A 27763-nucleotide genomic window follows, 5' to 3' on the forward strand; every position below is an offset into this window, starting at 1 on the left:
AGTTATGGGGGTCTTTTGTTTTTTTTTGAGCAAATGGAAAAACTGTAACTTTGTGCAGGTGTTCATACCATTTATACCATATTGAGTACAGTGGTCAAAATGCTGCTACTAGCTTATAGAAATTACCAAATAAGGTTTCAATAACTAACCAAAGTGCAAAAGCATGTTGAGGATATATGAGGGCTGCCTCTACAAATGGTGTCTCCAAACATTTATCTTTAATATGAGTCTATTGAATAGCTTAAAATGCATGGCAAATGACACGAAAATAAACAATGACTTGAGCAATAATGTTGAATGAGAACAGAGCATGGTATTTCATAGAATATTTAAATGTTATATATATTTTAAAATCCTTAATTAAATCAATTACAGGGAAGTAGATGCAAAGTGTCAGAGTTTGAAATGTAGATAAATACATATTAACATGTAGAGAGAGTAAAGCATTGAATTTTAAATTAACTACAAAAAATGGAAATCATTCCCTTCATCCCCACATTTTTCTTCTTTTCTATTATAAAAGATCTCATTTATAGGCCATAAGAAGCATTAGTAGTAAAGCTATTTAAAATGTGTGTCTTAAGTAATTATTTTTACTCTAATCTGTCCTTAGGCAAAATACTTCCAAGTGTGAGAATTTGTTAGCCCAAAAGCCTCTGGGTTGAAATGCCTGCTTGAAAAATCACAGGAGTGAGAACTAGTCAATTGGGTAATCATTTTTAATAGCAGAAACTGGTTATTCCGAAAGCCTTTCAACAATGCACTGACTTGGAAGCCTTTGATTTAGTGGCTTCATGTAAATTCTGTTGTCTTTTGTTTTCTAAAAGACAACTTTCCAGGATTGGGAGATTGGCCTCTTATTCTCTACCCTTTCTTCTATGGAGTGACCTTCATTAAATCTAAAAGTATCCTATCTGGAACAGAACAAGAATCTAGAAGTTTTTGTAATTTTTGTTTAGAAGTTTGTTAAAGCTTCATTTTCAAGTATTTTACTATCACATGGCTTAAATTATGCTGTGGGTCATACTATAGTTATTAAAAATTTCAATTAAAAATGATATATATAAAACAATTAAATTTGTATATAAAAGATAATTGAATGAATATGCATATACACAACAAAGAATTAGAAGGAAGTGGAGTATGTTTGCCATATTTTTCTGGCTACTTTTACCTCACTTAGAATCTGGGGTGAAAAAAAACTGTTCTCTTCTTGGTGCCTTAGTTTTTCCTCTGAAAATTAAAACACACAAATCATAGAGTAATACTATCATTTTATATTGCATCAAATTACACCAATGTTTCTTGAAGTATGAACTTTTAAAAATATATGATTAGGTCTTTCAGGATAGCAGTGTTTCTGAAACATTTACTATTACTAGTTTTAAGTTAGACAGATCAAACTTCGATCTTTCCTACATTGCAGTCCAGCTTCCATTTGAGATATTTCTTCTGATCTTGCATGACAAAGACTCTCAGAATCTATGTTTTGGCTTATGGTTACGGGGGGGAAAGTGGGGGGGGGATAAATTGGGAGATTGGGATTGACGTAAACATACTACTAAATATAAAACAGATAACTAATAAGGACCTGCTGTATAGCACAGGGAACTCTTCTCAATACTCTGTAATGACCTGTGTGGAAAAAGAATCTAAAAAAGAGTGTATATGTGTATAACTAATTCACTTTGCTGTAAGCAGAAACTAACACAACATTTTAAATCAACTATGTTCCAATATAAATTAAATAAAAATTAAATTAAAAGAATGATAAGAATCTATGTTTTGGTCTGCTTTCTATTTTTAATTAAAGTATATGTATGGGAAGAAATACATGTGATTCTGCATGTATTTATATTTCCATCATCAAAAATTTTACTGTTTGAAGAAGAGCCATTGATAACTAGAATAAAAATATCTTAATTTTTATGCTGTAGAAGTTAGGTATTTTGTAGGTCAGCAAGATCTCTTAGTAGTGAACACGAAGCAGTTTTCACTGACTTATTTTGCTCCTAGCATAGAATACAAATCATTATACCGACTACATGAGTATTCATATTTTTAGTGTTTGCGCTTTGAATTTCATACACAGTGGTAAAGAAAATGAACTTGATAAAGTGTCTGAAAATTCCTCCTGTAGCATTTAGAAATAGCATATGTATTATTTATTTGATTAAAACAGTATGAAATTCTAACAGAAAATCTCTCTTAACAGTCTAGCATGCTTCATGTGTAAGATGGTATATATTGCTGAAGGATTACTAATTTGTTCCCAGGTTACAACAAAAGTTTGGAGAAAACTTTGAATGGTTTAGGCTCATTAAAAATTGGTACAATAGAAAATCTTAATTCATAAGAATCAAAGGATATAAGAAGAGTTTATGTTGTAATATGATATTATGTTCATCTACCCAAAGCTTTATTACCCAAGTCCAGTCATGCTTTAAATTTGCTTATTCTTTGAATAAAATGCTCTTTAATGAATACAGAATGAGTTAACTCTATGTTACTGACTCTGAAAAACAAATTATTGGTATGACATCCAAAGCAGCCTTCTCTCTATTGGTGTCCTGTCCACTCCTCTTTCCTCCAAAGATTTACACTTTTATTACTAATGAAGAAGCATCATATTGTTACTAGTGCATCAAAAACAACAGACCACAGGCTTTGGGCTGTCCAATTCAATCCATTCATCTTTCTCACTCTTCCTGTTTTTTGATAAATTATGGGTGAAGCATGTACTTTGATTTAAGAGACATTTGCCCTGGATTCAGGTATGACAAGTGGTCACAGTAGTTTCAAACTGAATGTTTTGTTTTGAACGTAGTTCCAGATACACTCAAAAAGGAAAGCACCACTCTTAATACTAAAACACCACCGAAAGTCCTGTAAAATGCAGGCATGATGAATCAATCTTCTCATTAAATCTTTTTAATAAAAACATTCCATTTTCTGAGTAACACCCTGTTCTATAGGTTTAAATCAATAAAGTGATAATAGTAGACAGGAAAGTGATTGCTACATTAGGAAGACACTAACCTGCTTCCCGCAGTGGAGCTGTAGGATTGTGAACTCTCAGAACCGTGCTGCTTTTCAGATTAGTTTTGCCTTCTAAAATAATATTTCATTGGAAAACTTTAAAAAATGATCATGACAGACAGAAGGAAAAAGTATTTACATAGCTTGACCTCTTTAAGTAATCGCTGAATACAATAGAAAAAAATGAGTTTTATTTCATGGAATCCTTCACTATTAGCAGCCTCTAAGACCACTCCACCTATTCCCTTGATAATTATCTTTGGAGTCTTTATTAACCTCCATCTGTCATCTTACATCTGTGTGTGTGTGTGTGTGTGTGTGTGTGTGTGTGTGTGTGTGTGTGTGTAATTAGGGAGTCATGGATTGGATATAGGATACTTTGTATTCTAAACTTGATTTTGGAACTTACTTGGTGTTTAACCTTTAAGAAATCACTTAAACGCTTTGAAATTTGCTGGTGTTAAAAATAGATACCATCTTGGGGGCTTCCCTTGTGGCGCAGTGGTTGAGAGTCCGCCTGCCGATGCAGGGAACACGGGTTCGTGCCCCGGTCCGGGAAGATCCCACATGCTGCGGAGCGGCTGGGCCCGTGAGCCAGCGCGTCCGGAGCCTGTGCTCCGCAACAGGAGAGGCCACAACAGTGAGAGGCCCACGTACAGGGGAAAAAAAAAAAAAAAAAAAAGATACCATCTTATCTTATGGGATAGTTATAAAGATAACACAAATTTAAGTTACTTCACTTAGATTTTTATTTTCTTTTACTTTTTAAAATAACAATTCTCAAAAGGCTACAAGAAGTAGAGGTAATAGTATAGTGTATTCCACAAATCAGTCAGCTAGCTTCAATAATTCTCGATGTATGAAAGTTTTATTTCTTAAATACCCCACCCCCCACTTCTAGTCTATGGATGATTTTGAACCAAATCTTAGCCATTAAAATATTCTATCTGTATTTTAGTATGTAACCCTAAATGATAGGAAATTATATTTTGTTTTTCAGTTTTTATAAACAAAATAATCTTATTGTATCTTAAGAATAATACTTCTTTAATTCATCAAATTACCCAGTCAAAATGTTTGCAATTTTTTGGGAGAATCAATAGAATCTAATTGAGTTTTAATTTACATAAGATAAAGTCACTAAATATAAGTATACAGTTTGATAACTTTTGAAAAATGTATAGGATCATATAATTACCATCACAATCAAGATATATAGCACATTTCTATTACTCCACAATTTTTCCTCATGCATTTTTACTGTCTGGGGCATCTGATAGGTACATGTTTAATTTTTAAGAAACAGTTAAAGAGTTTTCCAAAGTGATTGTATCATCTTACTGTACTGCAAGCATTATATGAGAGTTCTAGTCTCACCAACATTGGAGTGAATATTAGTGTCTCTTTGTGGTTTGAATTAGCATTTTGCTGTACTAATAATGTTGAGCCTCTTTTCATGTTGTTACTAGACACATGTCTATTTTCTTTGTGAAATAGTTGTAAATAGTAAAATCATCTTTTACTGATTTTTATGTACTTGGATTTTTTGCCATCTTATGAAGTCCTGGGTTTAAAAATTTACTTTGGGTTCAAGTACTTTGCCTGATAAATTCAATGTGTATATTTACTCCTAGTCTGTGGTTTGCCTTTTTCTTTTTTTAATCATGTATTTGAAGGGAAAAATGTTTTAATTATGAAGAATTTGAATTTATCAATTATTTCTTTTATGGTTCACGCTTTTGCATTTATCTAAGAAATTTTTGCCCATCTCAAGATCAAAATGATTTTGCTCTGTTTTCTTCCAGAAGTTTTATAATTTAAGGGGAAACAATTCAGATTTTCACCACTGAGTGTTAAGATGCCTTGTAACTTGTTCATTGATATCCTTAATCAGTTTGAGGAAATTACCTTCTATTTCTAATTTGCTAATTGTTTTATCATGAATGGGTGTTGATTTTTGTCAAATTACATGTTAATTACTTTTTGAATATGAAAGCAACCTGGTGTTTGTGAGAAGAACCATACTTGATCATCATGTATCGTTGTTTTAACATGAAGTTACATTTGAATTACTACTTTTTTTCTGGTCTCCATAAGAAATATTGATCTGTAATTTTTTTTTTCTTCTTATATTGTTTTTGTTAGATTTAGGTGTAGGGTTATTCTAGTCTCATGAAATGAGCTGGAAAGTGTTTCTTCCTCCTTTATTTTCTGAGAAAGTTTGTGTAGGTGTTTTTTCTTTCATGATTCTATGAAAGAATTCACCATTGGAATGATCTGGGCCTGGAAGTCTTCCTCCCTCCCTCTCTCCCTCCTTCCCTCCTTCCTTCCTTCTTTCTTTCCTTTTTGTACATACACACTCACATACATGTATATATCCATTACGCCAACTTGGTTTCTTAAAAAGGCCACACTTTTCTCATGGAATTAACTTTGTATTTTTGTCAAAAATGATGTAAATATAATGAATAGGCTATTTTGGGTTCCTTTCATTTCCATATAAATTTTAGAATCAGTTTGAGATTTTTCAACCAATGCCCTTGCTGGTATTTTGATTGGGATTTCACTGTATTTATAGATAAATTATGGGAGAATTGATATCTTAATAGTAATGAATTTTATGATTGATATGTATGGTATATTTTGACTTACTTAGGTCTTCTTTAATTCTCTCATTAATGTTTGTCAGTTTTCAGTGTACAGGTCTTGTACATATTTTGTTAAATATATTTTAAGTATTTCACATTATTATGTAATTATTTTAACTTTTTATTTTTGAAATAATTTCAGACCTACACAAAATTAAAAAATAATATAGAGTTCCCTTACACCCTTCACCAATAATAAAATTATTACTATAACACAATTATGATTGATATAAAACTATTAATTGATATACAGGTCTTTTGCACATTTCTTCAGTTATAACACTAAAGTCTATTTTCTAAACCAGTTTCCAATCCTGGAATACACATTGCAATTGGATGTTATGTTTCCTTATTTGCCTTTAATCTGAGACATTGCCCTAGTTTTAGTTTGGCTTTTTAAGCAAATATTTTTGATGGGTACTATTCTGTTTTCCTTAGAATATCCCTCAATTTTTATTTGTCTGTTATTTCTTCATGGCTAAATTCTGGTTAAAATTTTTGGGAGAGAAACAGTAATAGTGATATTGTCCCCTTTCTATAGTATTATATCAAGATGAACATCATATTGATATGTCCTATTAATGGTGATGTTTTCTTTATCATCACTTGGTTTGATCACTTGGTTAAAGTGACAGACATCTAATTTCACTTTAAAGTTACTTTTTTTTTCCCTTATGAAGTTAATAAGTAGCTGGTGGAAATAAATAGTCTTTGAATTTTTATTTATTTATTTATTTATTTTTGCTGTGTTGGGTCTTCGTTTCTGTGCGAGGGCTTTCTCTAGTTGTGGCAAGCGGGGGCCACTCTTCATCGCGGTGCGCGGGCCTCTCACTATCGCGGCCTCTCTTGTTGCGGAGCACAGGCTCCAGACGCACATGCTCAGTAGTTGTGGCTCTTGGGCCTAGTTGCTCCGCGGCATGTGGGATCCTCCCAGACCAGGGCTCGAACCCGTGTCCCCTGCATTAGCAGGCAGATTCTCAACCACTGCGCCACCAGGGAAGCCCTAATCTTTGAATTTTAACATTTGCTTGTGTATCACTTAGCCATCAATCTATGATCCCCATCCTCCCATTCCTAGGCAACCATGAATCCACTTACTGTCTCTGTAGATTTGTCTATTCTGGATATCTACTGTATATAGAATACAATATGTGGTCCTTTATGATTAGCTCCTTTTACTTAACATAACATTTTCAAGGTTGTTATAGCATGCATCAGTACTTCATTTCTTTTCATTGCTGAAGAATATTCCATTGTATGGATGTACCACATTTTATTTATCCATTAATCATTCCTCTGTTGCTGGACGTTTGGGTTATTTCTACTTTTTGGCTGTTATGAATAGTGTTGCAGTGAATATTTATGAATATGCATGTGCAAATTTTCATTTCTCTATACCAATAGTGGACTTGATGTATCACATAGAAACTATGTTTAACAATTTGTGGTATTGTTAGACTGTGTTTTGTAAAACTATGTTTAACAATTTGTAGTATTGTTAGACTGCTTTCTATAGTGGTTGCACCATTTTATATTCTCAAAACTAGTGTATGAGGGTTCATTTCTCTACATCCTTGCCGAGAATTGTTATTATTTGTCTTTTGTTTATAAAAATCTGAATAGGTTTGAGGTAATATCTCGCTGTGGTTTTGATTTGCATTTCCCTGAAGGCCAACCAATTCATTCTTTCATTCAACAGATATCATTAAGTGTCTAGTATGTGCCAGATGCTGATCTAAGTGCTTAACATTCATCAGTGAACAAAACAGGTAAAGATACCCACTTTCAGGAAGCTTATGTTCCAGTAGGAGAAGACAGATAATAAGCAGTAAACCTAATAAGTACAGAGTAGAGTAGCATAAAGGAATTGAATGTGACATAGTAGAGGAATACAGGTTGTAGCTGGAAACTCAAGATAAACCTCCCTCATTGAAAAAGTGTTATTTGAGCTAATTCTTGAAGGGATGAGCTAGGTGGCCATATGGATGTTTTGGAGGCAGAGTCAGGCGTAGAGAACAGCCAATGTGAAGACTTTGTGTGCTTGGTATATGTGAGACATAATCAAGAGACCATTGTGGCTAGAATAGAGAGAACAAGTGAGCGTGGAAGAGATTAGTAGCTGATAATTCCAGAGAGGTAACTGGGCACCAGGTCATATAGGGCACTATACACCATTTCAACGACTTTGGAGGATCTTGAAAAAGATTAACAGACACACTGGCCTCCAGATGTAAGAAGGTTGTTACATTTACTCACTTTGTTTTCACATTGGTATTATTTTTAAATTTTTGTTTTGAATTTCTGCTTCATCTAATAGCCTCCTATTGAATAAAATGAATTTTATTGGGACACATTTTTAAAGCATATTTCTCAATTTGAGGGATTATAGGAATTCAGATTTAACAACCGTGCAAGACTTTTTGCAATTCTAAAAATAAACAGCATTAGAAAAAATATCACTCAAGAAACTGATGACAGTGTTTGCTTCTAAGGAAAAAGATGTGAGGTTGGAAGTTGGAGGTGGGAAGGAGTGTGTGCATAATTATTGTGATTGTTAAAAATAAGTTGAATAAGTGTATAATTTACACTTTGTATGTAAATTATACTCTAGTGAATTTGATTGAAATAGAAAACAATATGCATAATTAAGGAAGGTGTGTATATGAAAGTATACAAAGTCATGCAGCTAGATCCTACAGTAGTTTTTGCTGAGTTTTAGTTTTTTTTTTTAAGTATGTCTTTTAATTTGATTAATCAAGAAGAATTTTAGGATGACATTGCCACATATTTATGAAAATTCAAATGCATTTTAATAACTCACCTTCCCATCATTACATATACATTTATAAATATGCCCATATTTATTAAAGTGACCCTGGAGTAGCCTGTGGCTATGTGTGTAACATTTAAAAGGCACAGCATATCAATAATGTAATAATATTTTATATTATGATTTTATATACATACAATTTTTATATTATATAAATAAAATGGTTAAGTAAACATTTTGGATATAACCTTCCATCACAAATCTTTTGTCACTTGTCAGAGCGATATTTAACAAATCAAATGAGGTTTGGTTTTTTGTTTTGTTTGTTTTGGCTAATAATCATAAGAATGTTCAGAACAGCATGAACATCCCTCTCCCTACATACACAACAAGCAAAAATCTTTTATTTCCGGAATTGTAAATCTTGCACCTGCTCAGTGTAACTCCATCACTTGCAGTTCCAATACTGAAGGTGATAGGAGTTTCAAGATGGCCAGTGTCCATGTCATATGACTTACTTAATTAAAATCACTGCTTTTCAATTTTACCTCAAAATTAATAGGTAGGCATAATAATATTTGTAACCCTTAGTAGAACTTTCTAGATGACATGGGAGAAAAAAACAGAACTCAAGAATTTTGTCAAAGCAGACATTAATTTTACCTCTAAGCATAGGTTTAATGACATGGTAATCTCAGAAGTTGCAAAAGCATTAAATTTACAAATGGAAATCTATTCTAAAAGTTTATTTTAGAATAGTTTGTAACATTTTAAAAAATAAAAATAAAACTCAAAGTGTATTTAAGGTTCTAAACCCACCTTTACAAACCTATTTAAATCCTACTGCATTCACGCAAAAATAATTATAGCTAACATTTATGAAAGCTTACTATGTAATCATGCTAGTATTTTCTGAATATCATTTAACATTTTCTGAAATTCTATGATAAATATTAATTCCAGGCTTCCCTGGTGGCGCAGTGGTTGAGAGTCCGCCTGCCGATGCAGGAGACATGGGTTCGTGCCCTGGTCCGGGAAGATCCCACATGCCGCGGAGCAGCTGGGCCCGTGAGCCATGGCCGCTGAGCCTGCGCGTCCGGAGCCTGGGCTCCACAACGGGAGAGGCCACAACAGTGAGAGGCCCGCGTACCGCAAAAAAAAAAAAAAAAAAATTAATTCCGCTTTTGTCATTTTAAAGATGAGGAAAGAGAGGCCCGGAGAAGTGAAATAATAAGCCCCAAGTCACACAATAAGAGGACGTGCTAGACATGATTGCAAATATTCTAACTCCAGAGTCTAGGCTCATAGTCCTAGGCTAACCTTTCTTTTTAAATGTAGGAAGAGTTAAGTTAATCTGTTTCTGGCCTTTCCCTTGACAGTTGTATTCACATAATCACATACACTGAAAAACAAATATTCATGCATACAAACAATCATCCTTTCATGCAGGACAATTTTTTAACTTCTTACAATGTAGCATTTAAAGTAATATTTAATTTTTTTTGATATTCAGTAAATCCTAATTTAAAAAATTAAGACTGGTAATTCAGTATGGCTTGGACATAGGAGGTGTTTTTTTTTTTTTTTTTTTTTTTTTTTGTGGTACGTGGGCCTCTCCCTGCTGTGGCCTTTCCCGTTGTGGAGCACAGGCTCCAGACGCGCAGGCTCAGCGGCCATGGCTCATGGGCCCAGCCTCTCCGTGGCATGTGGGATCTTCCCAGACCGGGGCATGAACCCGTGTCCCCTGCATCGGCAGGCGGACTCTCAACCACTGTGCCACCAGGGAAGCCCATATAGGAGGTTTTGACTTAACATATTACTTTGACTAGCTCTTCACTTTTTCTACTAAAATATTAAAAAGGAGGGCTGTATTTAGACAATGACCTAGAGAGTAACGGTATTGAAATATTTGTCAAAGGCATGAATGTGATCCTGAGATTATGTTTACCATTCTTCAGTAAAACATAAATGTTGGTAATACAATTTTATAAAGAAAAAAGTTTATTTTTCTGTACATAAGCAAATAAAGTACAAAGTTGAGTTCTAAGTTCATGTAAATGTACATTAAAAAAAAGAAGAGGAAGAAATAACCACAAACACAGGGAAAGAAATAAACACAAACACGGGGGAAATGTTTTTTTAATCACTCATTTATTTATTGATTTGATCAATAAATAATCATTGAAGGCTTCCCTGGTGGCGCAGTGGTTGGGAGTCTGCCTGCCAGTGCAGGGGACACGGGTTTGTGCCCTGGTCCGGGAGAATCCCACATGCTGCAGAGCAACTAAGCCCATGCACCACAGCTACTAAGCCTGTACTCTGGAGCCCATGGACCACAACTACTGAGCCCGCGTGCCACAACTGCTGAAGCCCGCATGCCTAGAGCCCGTGCTCCGCAATGGGAGAGGCCGCCCGCAGTGGGAGGCCTGTGCACCTCAGCAAGGAGTGGCCCCTGCTCCCGCAGCTGGAGAGAGACCAAGCGCAGCAACGAAGACCTAACACAGCCAAAAATAAATAAATAAAATAAATAAATGTTAAAAAAAATCATTGAATGTTAAATACGTTCTATTGTATTTATCTATGGATAAAAATCTATTTATCTATGGAAAAAATACAAGCTCTTGGGCTTCCCTGGTGGCGCAGTGGTTGGGAATCCGCCTGCTGATGCGGGGGACGTGGGTTCGTGCCCCGGTCCGGGAGGATCCCACATGCCGCGGAGCGGCTGGGCCCGTGAGCCATGGTCACTGGGCCTGCGCATCCGGAGCCTGTGCTCCGCAGTGGGAGAGGCCACAACGGTGAGAGGCCCACGTACCGCAAAAAAACAACAAACAAACAAACAAAAACAAAATACAAGCTCTTATGATATCCTCTGATGAGTGTTATAATGAATGTGTATAGGAACTGTCTGGATACGCAGAAGAAGAAGCCATTTTGCTTTGGGCAGCTGGGAAGGGGTTCCCAAAGGAAGTCACCCTTGAATTGGGTCTCACAATGAATGGTTTTGGAAGGAATTCAAAGCAGAAGGAGCTAACTGAAAAATATATTTAGTTTTTTTTTTAAAGTTTACTCTTTATTGATACAAATCAGCTTATGAATCTCAAACTGTCTAAATATATCTAAATCAGAATTTTGGATAAGCTATAACTTTAATAACTATAATCAAATGTGAAGCCAAGACAATCATAATGTTAGAAACTTGCTCAAATTCCATTCAGGAGTGGCTCTAACACTTCAGGAATATCACAGTTTTTCTTCTCATTAGTTTTCTGTGTGACCTAAGGGAATATATTATCCATCCTCTTTCTTTGAGAAAGGAGCTGAGTCATTACCTTTTATTATCCTATTTTACAGATTAAGAGTCTGAGTCCCAAGAAGCCAAAAAGCTATCCAGGGAAAAATAATGAGTCTCAGAATAGGGTTCTTTCTACTACTTCTCTAATGCATATCTACAGATATTTTCTCCATCCTCCTCCATGTTCTCTTCCCCCTGAAGGTTTACCTGTGTGGTCAAATGGCTTCCTTGTCCTCTGGCCTTTGGTAGAGTGTGATCAACAGAGAGATCAGAAAGAGAGAGTGTGAAATCAAAGTAATTCATTCTCTAATCTCTCTCAGAAGGGTCTGCTTCTCTAACAAAGGCTGGTAACTCCTCTCACACAATAGGCAGTCTTTTAGATGACTGCTGTGAATGTTGTTCTTTTCAAATTTCGTTGGACACTAATGACATTTAGATATTTTATATTTGTTCTGCAAACTCACTCAGGCAAGTTAAATATAGCCATCTATTCTTAAGTTAAATATTTCTCAGTTTTAAGTTGCTGATTTACCACATCACCATTCTCTCCCAGGCTAAAGCAACTGCAATTGTTTCTCTGCAATCTGTAACACTTTGTCATGCCTGGCCATGGCAGGGGCCAAGTTGTCATTTCTCATAATGATCATTTATGATCTTGTCAGTGAGGCAATCAGCTGGGGTGTTTGGGAAGCTTCTTGTTTACTTGGCTTTTAAATTGTTTGGTTTAACATCTAGCATCTGGGTGTTGGAAATATGGTCTGGCTTATAAAACTGAATGTTTTTATTCCTTGATTAGTTGCCGCGCTTCTACCAATAAAGCTCCGGTGAAGTTTCAAGATAGGAAAGGCATATTTTTAGTGACTAAATTCCCTGACATATAACTTCAAGTCAATTGAAGTTGAAGTTGTGGATTACCAATTTAATTGTCCATCTATGAGGATACATGTGAGATTACGTGACTTTGTCAAGAAATGCATTATCTGAATGAACATGACTATTTTGAAACATGAACCTATTTATAGGTTCAAGGTTAAAGTGCCTGAAAATTATGCCATAATGGTATATTATTACCACATAACATGGTAGAGTGTAATTTACGAGGACAAAGCTTTTGCATTGTAAATAAAGATGCTGATTAGGCTTGCAAGGTACAGTATTTATGAAATTATGATAAAAATGTTTAATTGGGAGATGAGAAAGTGTAATTTAGTGTATTTCACTTCTCTTTTCCTCATTGAACTCTAACCAGTGAAATGTCTAAAGTCAGCTCAATTCTTAGTGGAACCTATTGTACCCTATGAAAGTAACATGCTTAATTATAGACTGAGTTTAATGTTGCTTTTTTCCCTTTTCTGTGTGTCAGCAGAAGTAAAGAAGTAAACTACTAAGTTCAATCTGTATTAAAATTTATAAAAGTTGCTATATACCAAATGACTTTCGGTAACAACATAGAAAAACTTTCATTGTCATAAGAATGACTATTCCTTATCCATAAAAAAACAACTATTTTTATTTATGTTTAACTAACATAATTTATTTTTCATTCTTAGTGATTTAGCAGTGTTTACTGAATGTCTATTTTGTTCACATAAAATATACTGAATAGAAAAGGGGATCAAAGAGATTACTACTACTCCTAACTTGAAGGAGCATAGATTTAATAATAAGGACAGAACGTACACATCTGCTAATATCAAAGAGTTTCTCCTGTCTCTTTAACCAAGGCAAATTTTATATATAAAATTTAATTCAAATCTTAGTTGCTTTGGGTCTGAAATAGCCTCAAAGCATTGAGTAAATCTGTGACCTTGGGCTGATTACATAAGCTTGTTAAGCTGCAATCCTCATCAATAAAAGGTGGATTGGAATAGTATCTACCATATAGGGTAGAATGAGATTAAATTTGGTATGATACATATACATCCTGTATGTTGTAAGCATTCATGAGGTGTTAGCTCTTATTATTTACTAAAACAATGGTAAAATGACAATTGAATGAATGAATGAGTGACGAAAACCCCTGTGGGTTCTGCTAGAAAGGGAAATAGAGAGTCCTTAGTTTGTAAATACTCCCCTAATATTTGTATTCTTCACCTTTCTTGCTCAAAATATCATAAGTATTATCCTCTGTCTGGAAAAATGCAGTTGATCTTAACTGGTGTCCCTGAAACTCTTTTTGTTCTTATCTGATCTAATCTCTACACCAGAGGCAAAATAATCTTTACTAACGAATAATGACCTTAAAGTGCTTAAATTTTTTTTTTAAATTTACCATTACTTTCAGAACAGAACTCAGACTCACAACCTTGGCCTATAGGAAGGAAGGTCCTACATATTTGCCCTTCTGGCCGTTCTCACCAGGCTCATCATGGGATCCTCTCCCCAGATGTCTGAGTGTTAATAATGCTCACTTAACCTTTGCTCCTTTTCCCAGCATTTCATGTTCCCCCTTCCTCTTGCCTTTTGCACCATGTATTCCCTCTGCCAAAAGCTTCTCCTTCTCTTTCCCATCCTATCGCCTATTCATCCTTTCTTTTCTCAGGAAAATCTTCCCAGAAAGCACAGTATAGAAGTTATTTTCTTAACAAGCAATCTTTATTATGTTGATTCAAAAGAATAGTTACTGAAATTTAAAGCAGATATAAATCTTAAAGCCTGGCTCTTCAAAAAGGAAAAAGTAAAACTGTCTTAATCAGCTCTGGCTGCTCTAACGAAATACCATACACTGGGTGGATTAAACAATAGACATTTATTTCTCAGGGTTCCAGGCTGAGAAATCTGAGATCAGCATGCCAGCACATTTGGGCTCAAGTGACAGACCTCTTTCTGGCTTGCAGTAGCTGCTTTCTTGCTGTGTATCCTCACATGAAGGAGAACAAGAGAGATCTTTTCCTCTTCATATAAGGACACTAATCCCATCACAGGGACCTCACCCTCATGACCTCATCTAAACTTAATTACCTCCCAAATGTTCCACCTACAAGTATCACATGGTGGGTTAAGATTTCAACATATGAATTTTGGGGAGACACAAACATTCAGTCCATAACATTGTTACAGGTGATCTTTTATACTCATGAAATATTGACTAGGGAATAACATGTTATTTCCAAAGAAATACAAATGAGGAATATTAAACTCGGACACTTAGCATTAGTATTAAACTCATACACTTAGCATTAGTTTTCCCCATGCTCGTGTGTGTGTGTGTGTGTGTGTGTGTGTGTGTGTGTGTGTGTGTGTGTTTGAAAGGGTGGAGGTTGCAGCAACATGACCTGCACTTAGATTAGTAAAATTGTTCTAAGAATAGGAGAACATATGGAAAAATTATCTTGTCCTTCTGTAATATAAGATGTTCTAATGTATTACAGATCAAGAAAGACATCTTTTTCCCCTCTTTAAAGAGGTTGAAGATTTTAAAATTGATTTTACTTATATCTCAAGAAACTTTGGAGTGCTCATGTGCCTGTCAATTTGTAAAGAAAAAAGTAAATATATATTCTTTAATCCAAAATGATAAGTAATTAGATCTGTGTGGTAAGATTATTATTTATTTAACATTATTATTATTTATTTTCTTTTGTACTTTTCTCTATTTTATAATTCTTGTTTTTTAAAGTGAGCTCCCAAACAGCAGCATCAACAACACCTGGAAGTTTGTTAGAAATGAAGAATCTGAGGTTCCACCCCTAACCTAGTAAATCAGAATATGAATTTTAACAAATCTCAAAGTGAATTGCATGTACATTAAAACTTGAGAAATATTGCTCTATAGAACAGAAAATACTTATATATTCAGAATAAAAATGAAGTAATTGTTTTTATAAGAGGGTAATTACCAGTTAATTCAGAATGACTGAGGAAAAATTTGGGAAATCAGGAAGATGACATTGCTAATTACCTCATAATAATTTAGAATTTGATATAGGATGGGGTAAAGAGAGGTGACTATTTTTTTTTTAAACTACCACATTCCAAAGATTATCTGTTTTCTCCAAACCACATCAATTTTAGTAGTCAGTAAATGATTTAATCTTAGAATGTATTAATTCCTAAGAAGGCAACATGTGGCGCCAGGAAGGGTATTTTCCAAATATTTGTTTCTTCGTGACCATTCCCATGCAGTCATCATTCCTGTGAAAATTCCTTTTTTATTTATTTTTTCTGATTATAGGGAAAAGTAATGTAACTAGGTCTCTGCTTGGCATATTTAATATTCCAAGGCAAATAATCAAATTGATTTATTTCTATAAAAATATTACTATTGAGGTTTCTAAATTTGATTTTTATACAAAAATAATTATTTTATAACAGATCTGGAGGCAAAAATCACAAAAATTAATATCAAACTTATCTCTGACAGCTAAATTAAATAAATACAAACATATATGTATATATACATATGGATATGTATAAATATAAGATGTTCAAAATATTTCTATATATATCCTTATAACAGCCCTGTGAAGTTGTTGAAGCAGGTTTTAATCAGCCCCATCTTACAGATGAGCAAACTAAAATAAAAAAAAAAAGTGAAACATCTTCCCCAAATCTACTCTGCTCAAGAATGACCATGCTGCCATTTGAATGTAGGCCTTCTGAGCCCTTCCCATTATACCACAATGTTTTCTAAAATGGAGATAACTGAGTAAATTCTATAGTTCTGAATTGGATGTTGATTATCAAGCCCTCCTGATTAGGATGTTGATAAGGCAAAAAGCCCATTTCTTTATTCTAAGTATGCCACGATGTCTCTATTCATGTAATTTGTCCACAGTAGGGAGGCAAAGCTTTCTTCTAAATGAAACCAAACAAAATAAAATAAACTACATCAATGCCTTTAAAGCTGTTTGTTGTAGTTCTTGCTGCCTTAGAGGCAAAATCTTGTAGATTTCTTCGCTTCTCTAAGGCTTAAGGTCCTTTTTTTCCTCTCTTCTTTTGTATGTTTACTGTTCGATTCCTAAAATTATTTCTCATCTCTTTGCTACAAGAGAAAATTCATGTTAGTTTCTCTCTTCTAGAAATCTGAGCATTTCATTCAACTAACAAGGGTGTGCTCACATTTAAACCATCCCTCTGTTCCTTCACTAATTTGCTAAAGAATTCAGAGGAACTATTTGGATAGGTCACCTATGGATTAGATTTAGAAGCAAAAGCAAAGTAAAATGACTAGACAGTAAAAACATCTATTTTCTGATGTATCCTGTCCTTCCAAATGTAGTTGCAGTCCCATATATTTACCTAATGTTACTTCTGAAAATATTTTAAAGAAATTTTTGGCCTTTATTTAAAAAAAATTATTTAGATCTGATTGACATGCACTAAAATGTAAATATTTAAAGTTTAAAAGTCTTCACACACACACACACACACACACACACACACACACACACACACCCATATTATCTGTGAGTCCACCATCACATCAAGATAATGAGCATATCAATGACCCCAACACATTTCTTCATTTGCCTTTTTAATCCTTCTTTTTCCACCCTACCGCTTCCCACTCTGTCCACAGGAAACACTGGTTTTTTTTTTTGTCACTACAGATTAGTTTGCATTTTGTAGAAGTTTATATGAATGGTATGATATACCTGTGCTCCCTTTTGTCTGGCTTCTTTCACTCAGCATAATTATTTTGAAATTTATCCACAGTGTTACATACATCAATAATTCATCCTTTTTTTTTTTTTTTTCTCAGTAGTATTACATTGAATGTGTTAAGGAAAAAATATCCATGACTCCTGTTAAAATGATAAAGGGGACTTTATTCAGGACTATCAGGATAGGTATATAGAGACAACTGCAGTGGGGTTTTGCAGTAGAGGAGAGGGATTGAGGTCAACTCTAAATACAAGGGAAAGTAGAAATTTATAGCCAGGGAGTGAATGGGCGGTGAGTGGATGGACAATTACTAAGAGGAAATATCAGAGGTAAGGGACAGCCCCAGCTTTAAGATGAGCAAACTAAAATTCAAAAAAAAAGTGAAACATCTTCCCCAAATGCACTAAACTGACCTAACAAGATTCTTGGTGAAGGCAAGCCTAGGTGATCGATCAGACTTTGATCGTCAATCTGAATGCTTTTTATTTTTGTTTTCTTGCCTAATTATACTGGCTAGAAATTCTAGGACAATGTTGGGTAGAAGTAGTAAGAATGATTTTTCCTGTCTCATTCCTAGTTTTATTTCTATTCATATTTTTAGTCTGAGTTTCTATCAGGAATGCATATTAGATCCAACCAATAAATTCTCTGTACTGAGACCTTCATATGAGTTTTCTTATTTTGTGTGTTATACTGATAGGATTTTAAAATGTTAAATAACTCTGTATTCCTTGGATAAAACTCACTTCATCATTATGTGTTTTTCATTTTATTGATATCAAAGAGCCATCTTTTAGTTTCATTGATTTTCCTCTGATTTTTTCCTGTTTTCTATTTCCTTGCTTTCTCTTCTGATTTTTATTTTGTTTTCCTTTATTTTGGATTTAACTTACATTTTCTCTTCTACTTTCTTAAGGTGGAAACTGAAGTCACAGATTTGCGACTTTTCATCTCTTTTTCCATAGTAGTTTAGTGGTAAAATTTTACATATTACCATTAAAATTCTTGAGCATTCTTTTGGGAAACAGTTAAGCTACCTGGAAAGAGTTTGATCCTTTCAGGATTTGCTGTTAAGGTTTGAGAGACTGGAGTAGAACAGAGTTTAGGGTTAATTATTCCCCGCTGCTGAGCCAAGACCCTTCCAAGTACTCTACTCAGAGTCCCATGAATTACAAAGATTTTAAGTCTGGTTGGCATTAACAAGTGTGATTCTTGGACCCACGTAAATTTTGGAAACTCTTCTCTGTAATCCTTTTGCATGACTCTTTCACCAGCTTGCAGTAACTGTCTCACATACTGTGCTTAATACTCCAGGAGGACCCTGTGCAGATATCCAGAGTTCTCTCTCTGTTGCCTTCTTCTCTCCAACACTCTGCCTTGTGAGAGCTAACCATATTACCCTCCCGTAACTCTCAGCTATATCCACTCAGAGAGTTCCCTGGACTCTGTTGGGTTTCTTTGCACTGCGTTGCTACCTGGAATCTGTCTCAGGCTATAAACTGTGGAGGTTATGGGACTCACTTGGTTTATTTCCTGTTACTCAGGAATCACTGTCCTTCCTTACCTGATATCCAATGTGTTGAAAAGCCTCCTTTTTTATTTTTATATATATATATATATATATATTTTTTTTTATTTTTTTTATTTTAGTTGTTTTATTGAGAAGGATAATCTACACCCTTTTACTTCATCTTGGTCTGAGTGAAACTTTTTGGTCTTTGCTTTTAAACTTTTATTGCCAATACATGTATATCTGGTTAACTTATTCATGTTGTAAGCTTCCTAAAGAAATAACCTGGATCAGTTGAACTTTATATTCTGTATATAGTTCTGAGAGCTTAGTGTTTACTGTATATCTAAAGATTTCTTAATAATGATAAATAAATGTTTAGTACTAATAGTCTCATATTGTTGTAATGATGATTTTGGTTTATAATGCTAAATAGACACAGCTGCTTAAACAAACTGAATGATTATTAAATAGAAATATACTGCAAAATATTAAGTAAACATTGCAAAAACTAAGGATGGTTAAGACATTTAAAATAAACTATAAACACATTATGATAATACATTTAGTGAAATGTATTTTTATCTGATTATTTCAATAATCAGAAATAATCTTAATCTCTTTTCTTTTGAGCAAAAACAGATGAGGATATCTTCATTTAAAAAAATATGATATTTTACTTTATTCCAGGTGATTGTCAAATCTGGGCCAGGGGCTTTTCTCAGTTTGGCTGTTTATGACAATTATATCTTCTGGTCAGACTGGGGAAGAAGAGCTATCCTGCGTTCCAACAAGTACACGGGAGGAGATACAAAAATTCTTCGTTCTGATATTCCACATCAACCAATGGGTATCATAGCTGTTGCCAATGACACCAATAGCTGTAAGTTACAATATTTATTTGTAAGTTACAAATATATTTCTCAATTATATAATCTCTCAAAAAACGTATTTATGTTTTTAGTAATACTTAGTTGTATTTTGTTTTCTTACTGTTTCTGGGGCTAGTGTTCAGGCTTTGACTATCTAATATATTGAAATTATCTGAAAGTTTTATGGAAAATTTTGTAGTTCTTAATTTACCACCAGAGGAACAATTCATTTTTAATTATTTGCTTCTGGATTTCTATTTCATACTTGCTCACTCCTCATATTTTTGAACATTCAGATCGTTTCCAAGAAAATAATACTTGTTGATAAACAAGCTTTGCATCTGGCCTTAAAATTTTTTTAATCACTGGAATACCTACAAAATTGCAGTCTGCAGTACGCATGTGGTTTCTAGAGGTACTAGTGCGTTGAATGACAAATATGTTAGAAAATGTAGAGATTTGTTACATATTTTTAATGTTCTTATCTTTTGGAATATTTAGATTTGTTTAAAAATCCCAAATCTTCCTTGTTCATGAGATACTTTTGAGAGATTGAGACTGTCTAACAGTTTACTGTTAATCTATATTAACATAGACTAGGAATTCAATATAAAATGTCACCAGTAAAACCTGTTCATTGCAGGTGAACTTTCTCCATGTGCGTTACTGAATGGAGGTTGCCATGACCTGTGCCTTTTAACTCCTAATGGAAGAGTGAACTGTTCCTGCAGGGGGGATCGAATATTGCTGAATGACAACAGATGTGTGAGTAAGTAAAGATAATTGAAATGTGATATAACTGCTCAAAATGGCACACATGGACCTTGAAATTTTTTGAGTATATTTATGAAGTTGTACTATTAGAGGCCTGGTTGTCTTATCTCTCCCTTCTAAAAAGAACTCAGTTTACCATTCTACCTATAGCACCATGTGATAGGTAATGATAACCCAAACAGTGACAAATGTTGTGTCCCCCTGATTCTGGGCTGGAAGATGTTGGATTAGCTAGAGAAATACCTGCAAGCAATGATCATCTGAAAACTTGTGTTTATGACTTTGAGGTTTCAGTCAATAGCGAAATTAATTAAAGCTGAAATAAAGCAGTGTATAGGCAGTAGCTTAGTAGCTTTGTAGTAAACCTATTCACAGTCCATCAGACTATGTAAATGAGAAAGAATGGCTCACACAGTTTATTTGTAATCATTTCCAAACTGTTAATTAAAAATGTAATGTTGCAGCCTTGCATGATGTTTATATCTCCCACAGGCATTACAATCTTTAATTAGTACCATTACAGTAAATACTTACTAACAGCTAAGTTTCCAAAACTGTTTCCACTATAAATAAGGGTTCAAGTATTCCAATACTGCCATGAAAAATTAGCCAGCAACATAAAAAGGGTTAATTTCTCTTTAATATTAAGACTATTCATGAGTAAGAAAGATTGGAGAGAAGCATCTTGGAAAATTGGAAATTGATGAACTCACTCTTAGGATGTGTCAATTTTTGACATTTTTTTTCTCCTCATCTGTATCCTCATCTCATATATTTCATCTTAGAAAATCAATAGGACTGGATATATCTACGTTATAAAAATTAGTATCATAAGCTATAAGTATTTTTCATTTTTAGTCTTCTTTTGGTCTTTATATACCAAGAAGATGTTCTCTTTTGCCTGTTCTTTATTTTAATATGAGCACTTTGTCATCGTTTTCTTTACTTTGAAAACTACTGCACCTAATGCAAGAACATATACGTATTTTCTCACTTTGCAAATTGGTACCAGAACCCAAAAGGGCATCTCTTAGCAAAAGAAGTAAAAGACTTGTATTTAAGAATGTGCCAAAGAAAACAAGGGAATGATGTAATTGTTCAGAAGATAGCAAATTTCAATAATTCGTGCCACAAATTCCCACATTTCTTCATCACCTAACACTTCCCTGAATTGCTCACGCAATTGCTTAAACTCTCTCTTTCAGTTTGCCTTTGTGGTTTCAGCTATAATGGCCTGGATCTGATGCTATCTGTAAGCCTGGAGTTTTAGCCATGCATTAGAATCACTCATGTTTCTTTCACAGGTCACTACAGGCCAGTAGTAAACCAATGCCTTTAGTCAGAACAGCAAGGCTTATTTGTATACAACGGATGCCTGTCATTGCTGAAAAATAGATTAGATACATCTGTCCCTACTAAGCCACCTGCTTCTCACTGTTCATGAGAGGGAATGAATCAGACAGAAAACTATAGTTTTAAACAAGCATAGTTGTATTCACATAGAACTGTAGATTGATATTGCATTCCTCAGAGCTGACATACCTTTACAGAAGTATCTTGTATCCGCTGTGCATTCATATTGAAATCCTGTGCTCCAGCAGAGAGATTGAAAAGTAACTCTTGGCTTCTTTTTGTCAAGTCCATCTTTAGGAAATGAGGATGTTTCTGGCATATCTGTGTCGACCTCTGAATTAGTTCACCCAGAGCAGTTTATGAATGTTAATGGCAGCATCACAGGGGTGAAGGACCATTTACTAACACCTACCCGAGGGCAAAGGAGGGAAAAGCCATTTGTTGTCATAACTCTTGACAGAAAGATTAGGCAATTCCATTTTACACAACGTTGCTAGCCTTATTAAAACCCATAACAGAAATAAGAATAGCAAATATAATTAGATGAAGCAATTACCTTGTAAGAGAATTGAGGATAGCTGAACCACATTTTTTGTTTCTAGAAAGAGGAAGAAAGTAGTCAATACTATTTCTTCAAATGAACATACCTAAGCAAGAATTGTGCTCATACAATGTTTGTTTTTTCATGATAAACCATATTTATCATGAATAATTTTCATTTTTTCCTTAAAGGCACAACGATTATAAAAGCAAAATATGGTATTTGCCATCATAACAATTAGCTTTCACTGGAAATGAGAAATTAAACAGGATATGTTTAAAATAGACAAAATAAGTTAGGAATTCTAATGGACTCTCAGTAAACGGATGAATTTTGTTCGGTTCATGATCTAAGGTGATTGTGTGCAGTAATGTCAGCACTCTTCTTAAAGACAGTAATTCTTTAAAGTTAATGATATTTTTAGATTCTTAATTCCTTGTTGCTTCCTCTAAAATGGCATTCTACCTTCGCTACTGACCAGTGAAGTTTAGACTGCACCAAGAAAAATAAAATTACCTTTAGAGAGGGGTGCTATCATTTAAAGAGTTAAATTATAAGTCTTTAATAGGTGGATAAGATAGATATTCTAGTAAAATGAGTTAAATTCTAGGATAATAAAGAATAAAACACTGGAAACTTTAAACAGTATTTGTGGCTGTTTAATTAATTATTCCTGAAATAAATCCTAAAAACTGATTGTAAAATTAAGTTGTGTTACCTGCATTAGGAGAAATAAATGAATTCTAATTACCTCCAACATAATTAATATGACTGACTTTCACTGTACAGTTTTTCAACAAGCAATGGAATGAGTACATGCAAGCAAATAGCATGTAATACAACCAAAACATTGCATCCCAAAAGTTTGCTAGTAAATCTATTATTTAAGAATAAAAATAAGTCTGTTTTCCCCAAGAGAGGTCTTTCTAAGACAAGGGTAACATACTGGCACTCCAGGGATGAAACCTAACTGTAGAAAAGCTCACAAGTTGGGCAAACCACATAAAAACTCAGGCTTTTAATTTCTTATAAAAATCCTGACATTTAGAAGTGGGACAATATGGCAGTAGTCCACTGGAGCCCATAAGCATCTGGTGCACATGCTTTCCAGTTTATCATTGTCCTCCACCAGTACATCCTACAGATTCCCATGCATTTCAAGGAGTAGGTACTGATCACGTGTGGCAGGAAGAGAGGGTCTGCTCCCTGGTACTTCTCACCATGGATAGAGCAAGAGGCTGATGAAAGTAATTTCAGCAATTCCAGTACTTCTGATTGATAGAAACTGCTACAGAGATTTCTTCAGCAGGTAGTTGGGGAGGAAGACCAGTTGGAGGTGAGATTTGTAATGAATAAATTCAAGCATTCAAAGATAAGAACTCTATATATTGGAAATTTTCAGTGTATTGAAGAATACCTGAGATTTCAATAAGAAAATACAAAAACACTCTCAGTATGTACAGAACTTATTTAACTGGCTCTTTTTAAAAATTTATTTTTAACATACACTGTTAAGCAAAATTCATAAATATAGTCTCCCAGATTTAAACCCCTCCTTCTCTCCATGCATGTATAGTCACCAAATAATTAACAAAATACACAAACAGGCATAAAAGAAAAATAAAGTCAGGCAATTCCCAAAAATTTGCAAAGGGAGGTTGAAGACAGCACAATAAAAGTGTCCCTCTTAATTTTTTTGTAAAGAAATGCCATAAACCACTGTCCTTTATTAATTTTATATTTAGATAAATTTTAGTTTATTTTTATAATTAAGATTAAGGGAAACAGTTGTCATGACATCAAAAATGTTTGTTATTGTATGAAACGTTGGCTTTTTTCCTTTCAGCTAAAAATTCTTCCTGCAATATTTATTCAGAGTTTGAGTGTGGAAATGGAGAATGTATTGATTACCAGCTCACCTGTGATGGCATTCCTCATTGTAAGGATAAATCTGATGAAAAACTGCTCTACTGTGGTGAGTTTCCAATGTATGACTTACTCATTTCAGAATGTAATTCTTTTTATAGCTTTTGGTGTGATTGTCTCCATTTGGTTTATGTGTATGATTTCCTTAATGCCTCTCATTAACATGGAGATCTAAGGCAAAGTATTTGTCTTTGTTCTTATTCAAATGGGGCACCATATTTCCTACCCAAAACACATGATATTCATTGAAGAATTTCCTCATGGTTTTCCATGCATGAAGTATAAATTTAAATACAGCAGGAGCCTGTCTTTTGAGCTGCTTCATTATTCATCATTAGCAAAAAGTTTTAGGCTTACATTCCTAAAAATATGTCAGAAATATCAGTTATTGGGTAGATATTGCAGGTTTACTTCTGCAGCAAAAGTCCCCCATCAGTCAATAGCATGTTGTTGTGTTGATATCAAAGTCTTTTTCATTCTATTTTTGCCTCCAGGATTGTCCCAGAGCTAGTGTCCTTAGGTACAAAGGCTGATTGCTTTAGCCATGGTCCCCATTAAGTATGGAATTCCACCATCTGTGCCTCTGTAGGTGACACCAAGTGGTAGTCAACCTTTCCTTCTCCCTTTGAAGTAGAGACTGGCTTTTGGACCCTAGTAAGCAACTGTTACTTGCCTTCGCTGCAACAATATTTTTCCTGAAAGTTTGTGTCTATGCAATCATTAATAGTTATTATAGAATTGATCCAGATTATTTCTAAATTAGTCTGATTTATTTTTGTGCTGTAATACAATAGTACTGGTATTATATGCTCTGCAAAATTTAGGAATCTATATCTGGAATTGCTATATTTGGCTTCTATTTTTCTCCTTTGTTTTCTTATATTAGAGAAAGTTAAAACAAGAGGAGGATGGATTTTGGGAAATTTATGTCACACTTTTACATTGCAGAATAAACACCCTTGGTTAAAATGACAGTCAAATGTAATTTGTCCATAATTTATATGTAACTGAAATCTTAGGGAATTTACCTCAAATGACATGTTTGCTTGAATCAACAGCTATATCCTGTACACCATGAAAATATTAAAGCATATAAAAATGTAATAATAATCAACTTACAAATTCATATTATTATGAATTGGCTTGAGAATATATTTCACATTATTTTTATCTTCTTAGAAGGCAGGTAATATTTGTGTGAGAAGGGGTTAGCAAACTTTTTCTATAAAAGGTCAGCTTGTATTATAGGTTTTGTGGGCCATATATACTCCTGTCACATATTCTATTTTTTTAACAATCCTTTAAAAATGTAAAAATCATTCTTAGCTTCATAGCCATATAGAAACAGGCTGATAGGCTGCATTTGGCCTGCGGGCTATAGTTTGACACTTTCAGGTATAGATTCCAGAGTTTAGAATCACACTTGAGGTTAAATCTTTGTTCCCAAACATACTAGTGTGTGACTAGCATGAACAAGGGTACTGACTTCTCTATGTTTTAGTTTCTCACTACCAAGCAAATCTAGATGGGGTGATGGTTGGGAGCATTAAATAAACAAATGTACATTTACATATGCTCAATGTAGAGCCTGGCACAAAATTACTTTTCAGTAAATGGCAGCTATTATTATTGTGAGTGGTACCTTCTGCCCCAAATCAGAAAATGTCAGGAGACTCTCATTAAGGTAAATAGAATTCAGAGGCAATTATTATTCTGCTTAGAAAATTTGGATAGACATTTTAAGATGATTTCTAAGAGAAATTTATGGATAAGTAGGTGACTCTTGGATTCACTGATTCAGGGATACATGTTTTGACACTTTTTTCCTTGTTTTAAAATCTTTGTGGGGTACGAAGGAGAGAGGGGATAGGTGTTAGTGTGTCTTTATTGCGTTGGAGGTAGAGATTCTTTTCTTCAGGTTTGAGTATGTGATACATGTTTATTTCTATGCTAGCTTACAGAAATGCCAGAAACAATAATGTGAGTATAGTTTGACGAGGTCTCCGAGTATGAATCACTGAGGTTAAAACAGTCAGAAAGGCTTTTTACCGCATGAACTACTTGATAATGCACAGATATTCTAACCCAGAACTTGGATGCCACACGGCACTTGTTTTATAGACCCACAATCCAGTTATTGTGAATGAGGTATCATCTGTGATCTTCTTTTTGTAAAAATAGTTCTATAAGCCCTCCAAGTATGTGTTTTTCTTTTCTGTGTAAGAAAACAGAAGCTGTCGAAGAGGTTTCAAGCCCTGCTACAATCGTCGTTGTGTTCCTCACAGCAAGTTATGTGATGGTGGAAACGACTGTGGAGACAACTCTGATGAATTAGACTGTAAAGGTAAACACATATTATATCAGCCTCGGAATATTATCATGCTAAGTGTTTCCTAAACTCTTCCAAAGTGTGTTCCTGAGAGCACTATGGTTTCCCCCTTTTGATACATAACAACAGTTAGCATCTATGGACCATACTTTGGTAAATGCTATTGGAGGGGAGTTACTAGAGTCAACTGAAAATTATGACTATATTTTCTGTTTCTATTTCTTTGCTCACTTCAAAATTCTTTCTCACCTTTTCAGTTCAACCACCCTATTTATGGGACATTTCTACCAGAATGTATAATACTGAATCTACTGCTCCAAAATGTCCCCCTTCATTCCCTAATTCTCTCTCCTAACCATGCTCTCATCATTTTCCTACTTATTGGACAGGAAACCTTGGTACTATCCTTGGTTCCTCCTTCCACCATGTTTTATCACCCACATGTCCAATCATCAACAAATCTTCCAATTCTTTGAGATAGATTCCCCTTCAATCTACTTTGAGCCTGGGTTAACAAAGTAGCCCTTTTATTGGTCTCCCTGTTTCTACTCTTTGCAGTAAATCTGAATTTTTAGTCGTGCTAAAACAATTTAACATTTTACCGTAGTAACGACTGTGACACATCAGCAACCAGACTACCTGGGATAGAACCCCAGCCCCACCACTAACTGCATGACTTTAGATAAAGTACTTAACCAACCCGTGGCTCAGTTTCCCAAGCTTTAAGAAAAAGAGACAATAGTTAAATAAGTATATCAGTATTAGAATAGAACTTGGCATATAGTAAATGCTATGTAAACATTTACTTTTTTATCACTTCCCAGATAAAGCATCCCAATGTTTGCAGAATAAGTGACAAGTTTTTAGTCTGACATTTAAGGTCTCCTAAAACCTGGATCCAACAGATCTTTCCAAACCAATTTACCTTTAAAAATCTTTCCATCCATTGAAATACTTTATTGGGTAAAATTCATTAAAGACTGAGACAAAAAATTTGTGAGTTCTGTGTGTGCCCTCAAGTAGTGCAAACTCTAAGTGAAAGATAGTCATTTAAACAGGTGAAGATGAATATAAAGTGCTATGATTGCACTATTAAGAACAC

The 27763-nt window shown here is 34.4% G+C and overlaps 1 protein-coding gene across 1 annotated transcript in view; it reads left to right on the forward strand.

The window, feature by feature from the left end:
* The window catches only part of LRP1B (LDL receptor related protein 1B), a 1457034-nt gene that overhangs the window by 1147672 nt on the left and 281599 nt on the right, over positions 1 to 27763 (forward strand). Inside the window, exons 44-47 of the mRNA XM_069540814.1 lie at positions 19557 to 19749; positions 20382 to 20507; positions 24253 to 24381; positions 26557 to 26676. Coding sequence (XP_069396915.1) covers positions 19557 to 19749; positions 20382 to 20507; positions 24253 to 24381; positions 26557 to 26676 — 568 coding nt within the window. The remainder of the gene's footprint in view (positions 1 to 19556; positions 19750 to 20381; positions 20508 to 24252; positions 24382 to 26556; positions 26677 to 27763) is intronic.

The sequence above is a fragment of the Delphinus delphis genome, chromosome 7, assembly GCF_949987515.2.
Source record: "Delphinus delphis chromosome 7, mDelDel1.2, whole genome shotgun sequence".
Classification (NCBI taxonomy): domain Eukaryota; kingdom Metazoa; phylum Chordata; class Mammalia; order Artiodactyla; family Delphinidae; genus Delphinus; species Delphinus delphis.